This window comes from Hemiscyllium ocellatum, chromosome 49 (genome assembly GCF_020745735.1).
Source record: "Hemiscyllium ocellatum isolate sHemOce1 chromosome 49, sHemOce1.pat.X.cur, whole genome shotgun sequence".
NCBI lineage: Eukaryota > Metazoa > Chordata > Chondrichthyes > Orectolobiformes > Hemiscylliidae > Hemiscyllium > Hemiscyllium ocellatum.
The window spans coordinates 8,405,938-8,419,910 of record NC_083449.1 but is presented as its reverse complement, the minus strand read 5'-3'; the positions used below and the strand labels follow the sequence as shown (position 1 = coordinate 8,419,910).

The 13,973-nt window shown below is 44.6% G+C and overlaps 1 protein-coding gene and 1 pseudogene across 1 annotated transcript; both read right to left on the bottom strand.

Moving 5' to 3' along the window:
• Window positions 1-2,101: 2,101 nt before the first annotated feature.
• LOC132837132 (histone H3) lies at window positions 2,102-2,566 on the bottom strand. The gene has a single exon (XM_060856833.1). It carries the CDS (start codon window positions 2,548-2,550, stop codon window positions 2,140-2,142), a length of 411 nt encoding a protein of 136 aa, XP_060712816.1. The 5' UTR covers window positions 2,551-2,566; the 3' UTR covers window positions 2,102-2,139.
• Window positions 2,567-3,559: 993 nt separating this feature from the next.
• Window positions 3,560-4,243, bottom strand: LOC132837319 (histone H1.11L-like; annotated as a pseudogene).
• Window positions 4,244-13,973: the final 9,730 nt, after the last annotated feature.

The following is a 13,973-nucleotide window of genomic DNA, read 5'->3' as shown; positions in this document are numbered from 1 at the left end:
TGTAAATATTGATGCAAAATACTCGATTAGTATCTCCTCCCATTTTTGGCAGCTCCACACAAAGGCCGGCTTGCTGATCTTTGAGGGGCCCTATTCTCTCCCTAGTTACCCCTTTGTCTTTAATGTATTTGTAAAAACCCTTTGGATACTCCTGAATTCTATTTGCCAATGCTATCGCATGTCCCCTCCTGATTTCCCTCTTCAGTATACCCCGACTGCCTTTATACTCTTCTAAGGATTCACTCGATCTAGCCTGTCTATACCTTACATATGCTTCCTTTTTTTTAACCAATTCTTTAATATCTTTAGTCATCCAGCGTTTGCTATACCTACCAGCCTTCCCTTTCACCCTAACAAGAATGTATCTTCTCTGTATCCCTTTAAATCCTTCCTGTTCATTTAACGCTCCGGACTCCTTTTAAATGTTGTAATTGTTCCCACTTTCATCACTTCCTCTGAAAGCTCATTCCATATGCACATCACCCTCTGCATGAAAAAGTTTAGATTAGATAACTTACAGTATGGAAACAGGCCCTTCGGCCCAACAAGTCCACACCGACCCGCCGAAGCGCAACCCACCCACACCCCTGCATATACCCTTTACCTAACACTACGGGCAATTTAGCATGGCCAATTCACCTGAATCGCACATCTTTGGACTGTGGGAGGAAACCGGAGCACCCGGAGGAAACCCACGCAGACACGGGGAGAATGTGCAAACTCCACACAGTCAGTCGCCTGAGGCGGGAATTGCTGTGAGGCAGCAGTGCTAACCACTGTGTCACCGTGCCGCCTGTTCCTCAGGTTATTTTTTAAATCTTTGCTCCACCCCCCCCCCCCCCACCATGCTCCACCACTCAAGGAAAAAGACCTTGGCTTTTCATCAAATCAATGCCCCTCATGATTTTATAAGCAGCCGTAAAAATTACCCCTCAGCTGCCGATGCTCCAGGGGGAAAAACCCCAGCCAATTCAGCCTCTCCCGAATTAAAAAGTATTGACGCTATTCAGAGGAGGATCCATCCTCTTTCTCAATGCAGATTCTGTTGCTTGCAAATTGGCGGGCTTTTCAAATGGGAAAGTTGTTGATGATTTGGCGCTGGCTTCAGGAGAACGCGCCCTCACTTGTCCCTGCCTCCAGGGAGCATATTAAACAACAGTGATTTTTTGTTCCCTTCTTTGATGCTATTTGCTCAAGTTACTCTCTAATATTTGATTATTCCAGGAGCTGCAAGCCCCGGTTGGGATGTGAGCCCTGAGTGTCACCCATGGGAAACCAAAGAAGTGCCCCTTTTCTTACAGACCCACTGGTAGATACATTACACACTGATTTTTCTTTTCAATTACCAAAACTCCGCGCGGGTTCTGTTGGGCGGGAATGACGATTGAATAATGCAAACGAGGGTTTCTGCTGTCGGTTAGAAGCCTGGAATTGTTCATGTGGAGCTTTTGCAATAAGGGAGCACGATATTAAAATAATATCTAAAGGCGGTGTTCGTTATTAATGTGCTCACGGCCAAGAACGGTCATGAAATCTTGACAAGAGGGCATTCGGCTCAGCGAGTCTGATCCTTCCCTCCGAAGACAATCTCGAATCCTTTAAATAGCTTCTGGACTCATTACCGTAAAGAAAGATTGTGAATTGAAATTTAATAAACGAAACGCAAACTAACAAGTACGAATGCAGTGTTTTCTGTAAAACTGCCTTGTGTGATCTACATTTCGGCAGGATTTTTAAATTTGAAAGAAAACGGTTGATGATTTAGCGCCATGTTTTCCCGCCTGCTTTCTCAGAAATAATCATATAGTTACAGCTGGTGGGAACACCAAGGGAGACAAGGAAAGGAGAGGAGATTTCATCCGGAAGTAATACTCCCCTGCCGAATATATTGTGTAAAGATTACATAACGTTCACTGCCGTGGAAAGCCGTGTGTTCCAACTGACTGCCCCTGGCTAGGCTAAATTCAAAGTATATGTAATAACAACAGAATTGACTTAGTGCGGCAAGAGCAAATTAATGTCATGCTCTCAGGTCCCCTATCGCTTCCGCTCTTTCTAGATGGTTTAGTGGCTCTGAAAAGAGCCGTTGTGTTTCTCTCTCTCTCTCGGGGTGGATGTGCAGGGCCGGCCAGGCTCCGTTTAGGCGCGCTCCCCGCGGATCCGGCGGGCCAGCTGGATGTCTTTGGGCATGATGGTGACCCGCTTGGCGTGGATGGCACACAGGTTGGTGTCCTCAAACAGTCCCACCAGGTAAGCCTCGCTGGCCTCCTGCAGGGCCATCACCGCCGAGCTCTGGAAGCGGAGGTCGGTCTTGAAGTCCTGAGCGATCTCTCGCACCAGGCGCTGGAAGGGCAGTTTGCGGATCAGCAGCTCGGTGGATTTCTGGTAGCGGCGGATCTCCCGCAGAGCCACCGTGCCGGGCCTGTAGCGATGAGGCTTCTTCACTCCGCCCGTGGCCGGAGCGCTCTTGCGGGCCGCTTTGGTCGCCAGCTGCTTGCGGGGAGCTTTCCCTCCGGTGGATTTGCGCGCTGTCTGCTTGGTTCTGGCCATTCTCTTCTACTCTCTGTAACACACACAGGCTGCTGCTGTCAATGCTGAGGCTGCTGCGGTGCTGCCTGTTTAAGGGAATGGAGAGCCCGCCCTAGAGCTGGGATTGGATACAGCCCTGTCCCTCAACCCACAGAGAAACACCTCCGGAAGGGACAGAAAGGGCAGGAAAAGAATTGTTGGAGGCTGATTGGTTCAATTGGAATGTCAGTTGGTCAATTTCAAAATACCCGCCGAACTCACCCTCACAAACCTTGAGATTAAAGTGACCATTAAAACGCAAAACACCATTCGTCTGTAACAAAGATAAAATTAAATATTTTATAGTAACTCATTAAAACCTAGTTAGTGTCGGCGCAGACTGGAGGCGGGATCATTGCCTGATCTGTCTGGAACAGGCGGGAGGAAAGGCGGGGTTTAAAACAGCCCAGACAAACTGAACAACCGAACTTGTACCGGCTATGAATCAATCTAAACAAACCCGCAAATTTTAAAATCTTAAAAGCTAATACAGTGTACACCGATAAAAGGACAGAATCTCACTTTATATGTTACTTTTTATTAGCCCCAGATTGTAATTAGCCCGAAGACAATGTGGAATTGCTGCCTGAACTGTCTCTAACAGGCAGATGGAAGGAACACGCCATGAAAACATGCGCAGCGTCCCAGAATCAAAACTGAACAAAGTAACATTCCTGAACGGGTCAGTGAAATAAAAACACTACAATATGTCACATTCGTGACTGGATAGGGTTATAAATAGCGAAGTGAAATAACCAAGTGGCGATGTATGAACCTTTCTCCGTGATACCTTCCCCATTCATAGGTCTCCACTTTCGTAAGTGGCATGAGTGTTTATTTAATTTATTCAGATCAATTAATAACTGAGGTAGGTTTGCGCTCGGCGCCGGGACGGGGAACATTGGATCCGGGCTCAGCCCTTCCCTGAGACAAGTGGGTGGCTCTGATAAGAGCCTTTGGGTTCAGATGGTTACATGTTACATTGACTGGTTCATTTCTTTGCTGTTGTCTTGGTCACTTTCGCTTTGGGCTTGGCCTTGCCTTTAGCCGGTTTGCTGAGGGGTTTGGGGGCTTTAGGACCCTTGGCCTTTTTCACCTTCTTCACGGGAGTCCGTTTCTTTGGCGCTGCTTTGCTCACCGCTTTCTTTGGCGGTGCCGTCTTCTTGCCGCTCGCTTTCTTGGCTGGGGATTTCTTGGCTGTCGCTTTCTTGGCCTGGGATTTCTTCGCTGTCGCTTTCTTGGCCGGTGATTTCTTCACCGCCGGTTTCTTGGCGGCCGCTGATGTTCCCGCCTTCTTTCCCGCTTTTGCCTTGACTGGATACTTTGGGAGTTTGAAGGAGCCGGAGACGCCCTGGCCCTTGACCAGAACAAGGGAACCGTTCGCCAGGCACCTCCTGATACTCATCTTAATCTGTGCCTTTCGCTTTCCCACATCGATCCCGCTTCTCTCCAGCGCCTTCTTTACTGCGGACAGAGACGTCCCTTTTCGATCCTTGATATCCCCGACAACATTCAGAATCAGCTCTCCCAACCCGGGACCGGGTGGTTTTTTTCCTGGGAGCCGCCGCCTTCTTCTTGGGAGCCTTGGCTTTGGTGGGAGCGGAGGCTGGAGGAGCTGTTTCGGCGGCTGCACTGTCGCTCATGTTGAGAACTCTGCGCTGAATCTCTCTCTGGGTCAGTCTGAACTGGGTCATCAATGAAGCTGCTGGCGGCGGCACTGAGCAACTTCAAGGCAGCGAGCGGACGGCGCAGGGACAACCTGCCGTCAGCTCCCTGCTCCTGCTGCCCCTCTGTGTTTCTCTAACGTCCTAAACCCCCCGTTCCTCTGAAATTCATCATCTCCAGAGATCGCTCCTCATCCTGACACTGGAAGCTTTACGGCCGAAAAGTTTTCACTCCGTTGTCGAGTTAAACGCATTTTGCTGCTGCACTGATGGCGCTCTCTGAGCTGAACGGTGACATTGTCGCTACTATAAGACCGAAATCTTGAAACTAACAAATATATTGCCTTCAATCTACCTTTGAGGTTTAGAAGGGGAGCAGGGCTATAATTCGAATTCAAAAAAATTTGAGTTACGTCAGAGAAACCTGGAAATATCATAATATTAGCGGACACACAAACACAGTTACGTTAGACTAACCGCCCGCCCTTTTCCTACAGTCTCTCTGACACAGTATTCACACTCACACAGTCACACGCCAGAAATATCACCAAATGGAAGTGTGGAAGGATAGACTTTCTCCTCCTTTCAGCTTTTGCTGCGTTGTTCAGGGAGGTAGTTACATTTTTTTTCCTCCTCAGTTACACTCTCATCGGCTCTCCTGTTTACACCTTCAAAGATGGTTTGTCAAGCTTAGAAGACAGAACGGTATGCACTGAAAGAGGCCCTTCAATTCCACGCTGAGTCTAGCAGATCCTGAATCCTGTTTTGTCAAATGCTTCTCAATTGAAACTTTCATTTTGATTTTTCCTTGCAGGCTGACGAGTCTACAGTTCCCAATTTTATACCTACCTCTCTTTTCCATTGGATTGCTTACACTAGCGCAGCAGGTCAGGCAACATCCAAAGAGCAGGAGAATCGACGTTTTGGGCATGAGCCCTTCTTCAGGAAAGGCCCTAATCTGTGTAATTTATTGTAGAGCCTATAGAATCTTGGAACATGACCACTACTGCAACCGCTATTACTCAGCCCACTACATTAAATACTCTGGGACGTAGATGATCAAGGCCTGGTATTTCACAACCTTCAATTCAATCCATTGTCCCAACACATTTCCCAAATAATACTGATTTGGTTCAGTTTTTCCCTATCGCTAAACCCCCCAACATTACTACTGTGTTAGTTGTGTTAATATTTGTGAACAGAGAACAACAGTATAATCGTGATTTTTAAGATGTTTTCGTTCCCCATTTTGAAGTCCCCTCTTTAATGTTGTAAGTGACATGTGGTCCTCTTTACCAACCTATTTATGTTCACTTCTCTCTTTAGGAGAAAGTGAGGACTGCAGATGCTGCAGATGACTGTATCGACTGCTGCAAATGTGTTGCTGGTCAAAGCACAGCAGGTTAGGCAGCATCTCAGGAATAGATCGACACTGCCTCATGCTCCCACGAGGAGGTTGAACAATTCATCCACTTTACCAACACCTTCCACCCCGACCACAAATTTACCTGGACCATCTCAGACTCCTCTCTCCCCTTCTTAGACCTCTCCCCTCCAAGGCCCCAAGGGATCCTTCCATATCCATCACAAATTCACCTACACCTCCACACACATCATTTACTGTATCCGTTGCACCCAATGTGGCCTCCTCTATATTAGGGAGACAGGCCACCTACTTGCAGAATGTTTCAGAGAACACCTCTGGGACACCCGGACCAACCAACCCAAGCACCCTGTGGCTCAACACTTCAACTCCCCCTCCCACTCCACCAACGACATGCAGGTCCTTGGACTCCTCCATCGTCAGACCATAGCAACACGATGGCTGGAGGAAGAGCACCTCATCTTCCGCCTAGGAACCCTCCAACCACAAGGGATGAACTCAGATTTCTCCAGTTTCCTCATTTCCCCTCCCCCCCACCTTGTCTCAGTCCCAACCCTCGAACTCAGCACCACCGTCCTAACCTGCAATCTTCTTCCTGACCTCTCCGCGCCCACCCCACTCCGGCCTATCACCCTCACGTTAACCTCCTTCCACCTATCGCATTTCCAATGCCCCTCCCCCAAGTCCCTCCTCCCTACCTTTTACTTTAGCCTGCTTGGCACACTTTCCTCATTCCTGAAGAAGGGCTCATGCCCGAAATGTCGATTCTTCTGCTCCTTGGATGCTGCCTGACTTGCTGCGCTTTTCCAGCAACAAACCAGAATTGCACATAACATTACAAAAGTGGCATAACCAATGTTCTGTACACCTACAACATGCTCTCCTAAGCCATATACTCAAAGCTCTGACCAGTAAAGTAAAACATATCAAATGCCTTCTTTGCTAATCTATCTAACCGTAATTCCACTTTCAAGGAACAATGAACCACATTCCAAGGTTTCTTTGTTCAGTAACACTCCACAGGACCTTACTATTAAGTGTGTAAGTCCTGCTCTGATTTGCCTTTCCAAATTGCAGCATTTCATATTGATTTAAATTGAACTCCTGGGTCCAGTGGCCCATCTAATCCAGCTCCTGGTGTACTCCGAGGTAGCCTGTGCACGACATCAATTTTTTTTGTCTAATCTGCAAACTTACTAACTTATCTGCAACCTCACATCAAAATCATTCATAATAACATGGAGGTGCTGGTTTTGGACTGGGGTGTGCAAAGTTAAAAATAACACACCACCAGGGTATAGTCCAACAGGTTTATTTGGAAGTACAAGCTTTCTGAATATAGACACCTGACGGAGGAGCAGCACTCCGAATGTTTATACTTCCAAATAAGCCTGTTGGACAAAACCTGTTGTTTTGTTTTTTTTTCACTAGAATCATTTATATAAATGATGAAAAGCAGTAGAACCAGCAATGATCCTTGTAGCACATCACTTGTCACAGGCCTCCATACTGAAAAGCATTCCTCCACCACCACCTTTTGTCTTCTAGCTTCGAAAAGTCTGTATCCAAATGGCTAGTTCTCCCTGTATTCCCTGTTATCTAATCTTGCTAACCAATTTCCCTTGTCAAACGCCTTACAGAAGGCCATGTAGATCACATCCACTACTTTGTCCTCATCAGTCCTCTTCCTTACCAATTCAAAAAACTCAGTCGAGTTAGTAATACATGACTTCCCACGCAGAAAGCCATGTTGACTACCCCTAATCAATCTTGGCCTTTCAAAAAAATGTAAATCCTCTCTCTCTCACGTTCCCCTCAACTGCGTGTCTACTGTTGATGTTAGGCTCACTATTCAATAGTTCCCTGGGTTTTCCTTACCAACTTTTGTAAATAGTGGCACCACGTTAGCCAGCCTCCAGTCTCGGATTAATGTCTTTGTTCACTATCTCCCTGGTTCGCACTGACCTCCCCCACCTCCAAACCTTACGGTTTAACCCCTCCTCAGCAGCTCAATGAAATGTCCCTGCCACTATATAAGTTCCCATCCAGTTCAGGTACAATTCCTCCTTTTTATACCAATCATTTCTTCCCCAGAAGAGATTCCAATGATCCAAAATTGGGAACACCTCTCCCCTGCACCATCTCCTGAGTTGGGCATTCCCCTGCTCTATCATTCTATTCCTTCCCTCACTTGCTCGGAGCAGCGGGAGTAACCTAGATATTCCTACCGGAGTTGTCCTCCTTTCTAAATTCTTGCCTCTCTTCCTTATTCTTCCTTCTGAATCTCATCCCTTTCCCTTCCTGTGTAGTTAGTTCCAATGTGTAATCCCTTTGTGAGAGAGACCAGAATTGTGTCATCCCTTTGTGAATATCGTGCACTCTTTCCTTGGTCCTGTAACCAGGGAGGCAATTCTGATTTCACGCTGTCGGCCGGAGAGACGTCTGTCTGTGCTGCTGACAAAAAAAAATTGAGTTTTGTAATTTGTAAAAGGAGGACCTTCCAAATCGCGACTACTTCCATCTAAAAGGATAAAGGCAGCTGATGCCAGGGAACATCGCCTTGATGTCGGATAAGATCCCCTCAAAGGCACTCACCATGCTGACTTGGAAATAAAACCGCTTTCTTTCACTGTCACTAGATCAAGACCCTGGAACTCCATATTCATGGCATTGTGGGCAGCACATGGACAACAGCTGTTCCAGAAGGATGCTCAATACCGCCTTCTCAAAGGGATGGAGAATAAATGCTTGGCTCAGACAGCGACATCCACGTTCCACGATTGAATTAAAAAATACAGCTGGGGTCTCTCGTTGTGGCATACAATACATCGCAAGGTTTCTGTCTACAGCATACCTGACACTAACATCCGTCATCCACGACAAACTAAATCGAGTCCCAGAAATGTTTTTACATACCTGGTCTGTATTTCACGGGCCTCCTGACCCGGAAATAAGCACTGACACTGTGATGCAAGATTCTCTCCATCAGTACTTTTCTGCCTTCGTAAGAATGTTCCACTTATTCCACCTCTCTGTATGTTACTTTGGGCAAGGAGTTAATATTTGTGGATGAGGGTCATCAGGATTGAGTACTACGGTTAACATTTGATCAGACGTGATATTATTGAATGGGGGGGCACAGGGGATGGGCCGAGTGGCCGCCAGCTACTCCGCCCCCTGGTCAGATTGTGAGAGAGCCGGAGGGAGGAGTTATTAACATGACCCGGGAATGAACTCCACTGGAGCTTCATCAAGGGGCAATGGCCCACCTTGAAATCTTCTCTGCCCTTTCTCCCACAGCCCCAGTTCCTTTGGCAAACTGGGAGAAAAGGGAATTGGGGAAATGACCAATTGATGTTTGTTTCTGGGAAGTATTGAGAAAACAGCGCATGCCCGTTGCTGCCCCTTCCCCAAAGCTAACTGTTCTTGTCTAGATGAGCGCATGCGTGAGCCCCTCCCCCAGCGCTGCCATTGAGGAGCATTTACTGAGTGAGTACAAGAGGTTTGTTTGAAACAGACCGCAATGGAGAGATCAGCGCCCAGGGAAGCGAGGGAACAGCAGGCTCCTTCCAGCAGCACATCGGGATGGGAGCCTGGGACACAGAGGGGGCTCCGAGACCGGGATTGATTCGGGGTGAGTTCAGGGAGAACCGGGGGCTGTTTGTAAGAGGCCGAGTGGAGCAGGAACTGGTCCCGGAACTTGGAGTGAGCGGGCTGAGGGGAAGAGAGAGGCCTTTCTCGGGCTGTGTGTAGGCCTGCTGAGGGAGGCAGAGCGGGAAGAAGCTGCTGTGGGACATTCTTGTGGTTTTTCATCCCCCCAGAGGTGGGGAACCTTTTCATGTTGGAAGGTAGCATAGTTGTAATCTAATAAGGCTGCATCCAAGAAACTTTATATATTTTTCAAAATTCACATTTTTTTAATTGTGGCGTTCAGTCTGTGAGGATTATCTCGTTGAATTTTCTTTTACTCTCTGGTATTTTAAATATATTAATTTTAAGATTAAAATAAAAATGATAAAGGACGAACAAAAAAAATTAATAAAAAAATTTGTTCTGCAAAATTTGGATTCATTCAAATTCCCCACCCCTGCTTAAACACTGATGGGAATTCATTGTTTGGTTTCTGTTTCACGCTGTTTATTGCGAATAGACATTGAAATAAAGGACAGTATAAATAAATGTTATAATCCTATGAAGGATAAATATAGCAGGCACCAGATAAATGTCTCCAAGTATGTGAAATTGTGCCCAGTATTTGTTTTTCAACAGTTAATGTATTGGGAGCTGGACATTGAACCGTGGAATCATTGCATTTGTGGAGCTGTGCATTTGTTGGTTAGTTTAGTTTATTTTTATCTAAGTAAAATGTTTTAGAGGTTGGCAAACAGAAAAAGACTGGAAGGAGCTCAGGGCTCAAGCTGAACCAGGATCAGCTCTGTTCACCTCACCCTGTTCAAAAACAAAGAATTTAATGATCATGACCTGAATATTGCATTGATCATTTGATGTCTTCCTACTCGGCCTCTAGTGATGTACAGGAGCTCTCTCTCTTTTGTCTTTCTCCAGGCAAATATTTGATGGATCAATCCAAGAATGACCAGCTGCTTCTCACAACCAGCAGGTATGTTACCACTTTCTGAAAAGAGAAGGTCCTTTCCACTGTCTCAGTGTTTTGAGTCAGACGCACATTTGAGCTCCATTTCCAGAAGTACACATTCAATCCAAGAGTTAAACACAACTGATGAAATATAAATCTATATTATTTTGCCCTGTTCTCAGTGACAGTAAATTCTATTATTCAAAGCCAATTATCATTCATAGGATTAGAAGCAGTTTAGACTGTATGCTTATAATAAATATACATTTATGAGCTGCATTAAATCCATATGTAGATTTGGTATTTTTAAATTACAATCAATATGAACAAATTGATCATACAGTTAGATTGTTGTAATAAATATATATGAAGTAGATATTGAGTTCAGATGTGGAAGAAAAGTTGGACATTTGAGTAACTGAGCAGGACAAAATTATTCTTTGGATAAATACTTGTCCTGTACAAAGAATATAATCAAACAACGTAAATTTCAAATGAACCTCTTGGTCAAGCCTGATCTACAGAAGATGTTTCTAGAGAGGATGCTTACTGCTCATTCACATACGTACATCTGTGTCTGTCTCTGTCTCTTTCATTCTCACTCTCAGCCTGGTGTTGATGAAAACACACTTCATGTACACTCCAATTCTGGTTGAGGGCCTGAGTAATGCAGAAGCATTTCCATTTTTTTAAATGTATGAAACATTGATTGAAAAGACATTAAACCCACCTCATAAAGTGTATCAAGTCATGTCATGTAGAATTGGAATCACAGACATAGAGACAATGTTGGTGTTATATAGACCATTACCACTCTTCAAAGTGGTACAGATTGGCAGCACAACAGAAAACTCACTCTCACTCAGCCAGTTAATGGTAAAGGGAAAAAAAATGAAATTTAGGCCCACAAATTCTTCTAGATATGGACAGTCATAAATTGACTGACCAAATGATTAATCGCTTCAGAATATGTCAGTATTAGATGTTACATTATTGCAGTACACAGCAGCAACTACCAAAGACTACTGCACACAAAATATAAAAAGAAAACTGAGATTGAATACAGTAAAATTCAGATTCTTGGCAAAGACAAGTATTAAACCAACATTAATCCCTCAATCACACAGATTTATCAAATATTTAACAGGTTTATCCTACACCTTCCTGAAAAAACACAACTGAACATAGAAAGAGAATGGCATTCATACTTGTCACTGTTGCACACAGAGCAAATTATTCAAAGGCACAATATTCAAAGGTGGAAAACTGCAGAACTAATCTCAAATTGGCATTTACAACAAGACTGGCAGTGAGTAGATGGAGATTAGAATCGCAACAATTAGTGGAAACTCTTTTGGAGAACAGAATAAGAATAGAATGTCCCAGTGCAGACACAACAGGCTGCATGTCTGTACCAATTCTGTGATTGAGTCACAAGTCAGAAAATGCATAAGAGATTAATGCCCAATCTCAACACCCTAATCATATTGTAAAAGTAAAAAATGAGGTCTGCAGATGCTGGAGATCACAGCTGCAAATGTGTTGCTGGTCAAAGCACAGCAGGTTAGGCAGCATCTCAGGAATAGAGAATTCTCTATTCCTGAGATGCTGCCTAACCTGCTGTGCTTTGACCAGCAACACATTTGCAACCCTAATCATATTATCACAGATTGAATCACAGTCACAGAATTGTTTTCTAATTCATACATGGGATGGTCCATCACTGACTAGGCCAGCATTTATTGCCCATCCGTAACTACCCATGCAGCCACATTGTGGGTCTAGAGTCACATGCAGGCCAGACAAGGGAAGGATGGCAGTTTCCTTCATTCAAGAACATTACTGAACCAGATGAGTTTTTCTGGCAATCAACAATGGATTTATTCAGCAACTTTGATATACAAGAGTTGAAAGTGACTGGAACTCATTGAGAACTTCAGTCTCTCAGTCACACAGCAGAAACTGGCATGTATAGACCAATTCCTAAATTCACACATGGGCACAGCAGAAATTGACATGTATCCATCAAGTCCTAAACTCTTGTATGGACACAACCAAAACTGACAGGCATCGATTGATGTCTGCTCTCACATATTCACATTGCGGCAAATAAAAGGGAGAGAAAAAAAATCATGCACACACATACGACAGGTACAGGTTAATAACTAGACTAACACATTTGCATAGCAAAACCTGACAGGTACAGTATGATCAATGAATTTGCACATTTATAAACAAGAAGCTGAGATACAAATTAATAACTGCGCTCTCAGATGCACAGAGCAGAATCTGACAAGGACAGGTTGGTAAATAACTCACACATGCAGTTGGCAATAAATTTCGGAGAAAGATTGATAACTACACTCTCATTCATAAAGCAGAAACTGACAGGAACAGATTGATTAGGCTCCCAATTTCAAATCACATAAATTGACATGTACACTTTGATAATGACACTCACATACTTACAGAGAAGAAACTGACAGGTAGAGATTGATAACAAAACAAACATTAGTGGAAAATTCACAGGTCTGGCAGTGTTTCAGGTCTAGTGACCGGTCCTCTGAACTGAGGCTGGCAAAGATAATGCACACAATGTGGTCTCCTCTATGTTGGAGAAACTGAGTGTAGACTGGGTGTCCACTGTGCAGGACGCCTACATTCTGTCCAAACAAAGAGACCCTGAGCTTCCAGTTGCATGCCATTTAAACACACCCTGTTCCCTGGCCAAGATCTCTGTCTCAGGCTTGCTGCAGTGCTCCAGCGAAGCTCAGTGAATGCTGGAAGAACGGCACCCCATTTTCTGCTTGGGATCTTGACAGCCTTCAGGATTCAATATTGAGTTCAGCAACTCCAGGGCTTGAGCTCTCCCATGTCATTACCCAAAACCCCACATATCCAGCCTTGTTAACATATAGTCTGCTATTATACACCAACAATTGTTAGCCACTAACAAGCCCTAATAATATGCAATCCACCCTCTTAGTCTGACAGTTATCTACTCCTTTTTTCTGTCATACTGTTCTTCTTTCTTTGGACTCTATCTCCATCTGTCTTACTCGTCACCCTTCACCCACCCTATCTTCTGTAGAAAAACTAATATTTTCCTAGCTACCACCAGAAAATACAGAACTTTGAATACACCACTCAACAAACTCAAGAACAGCTTCTCTGCTGTCATCAGACTTTTGAATGGACTGCTCACATTTTAAAAGGTGAAAGTGGTTACTGCAGATGCTGGAGATTCACGTCAAGATTAGAGTGGTGCTGGAAAAGCATAGCAGTACAGGCAGTATCCAAGGAGCAGGAAAACTGACATTTCTGATATTCCTGATGAAAGACTTTTGCCTGAAACGTCGATTTTCCTGCTCCTCAGATGCTGCCTGACCTGCTGTGCTTTTCCAGCACCACTAATCCAGAATCTGGTTTCCAGCATCAGCAGTCATTGTCTTTACCTAGTTGATTTTCACCCCAATGATACTCTGCTGTCAAATAGCAAAACCTGACTGGTACTGTAGAGATCAATATCTGCATTCACACAGAAGAACATGATGGGTACAAATTCATGACTACATTTAATATTCATACAGCAGAAACTGACAGGTAGAGACTAATAGTGAAACTCACATTCTCATAGTAGAAACTGTGGTTCAGATTGATAACTACACTCTCAGACACACAGCAGAAACTGTTAGGGACAGATTGGTAAGCAAACACACACATTCGCAGGGCAGAAACTGACAGGTATATAACTAAACTC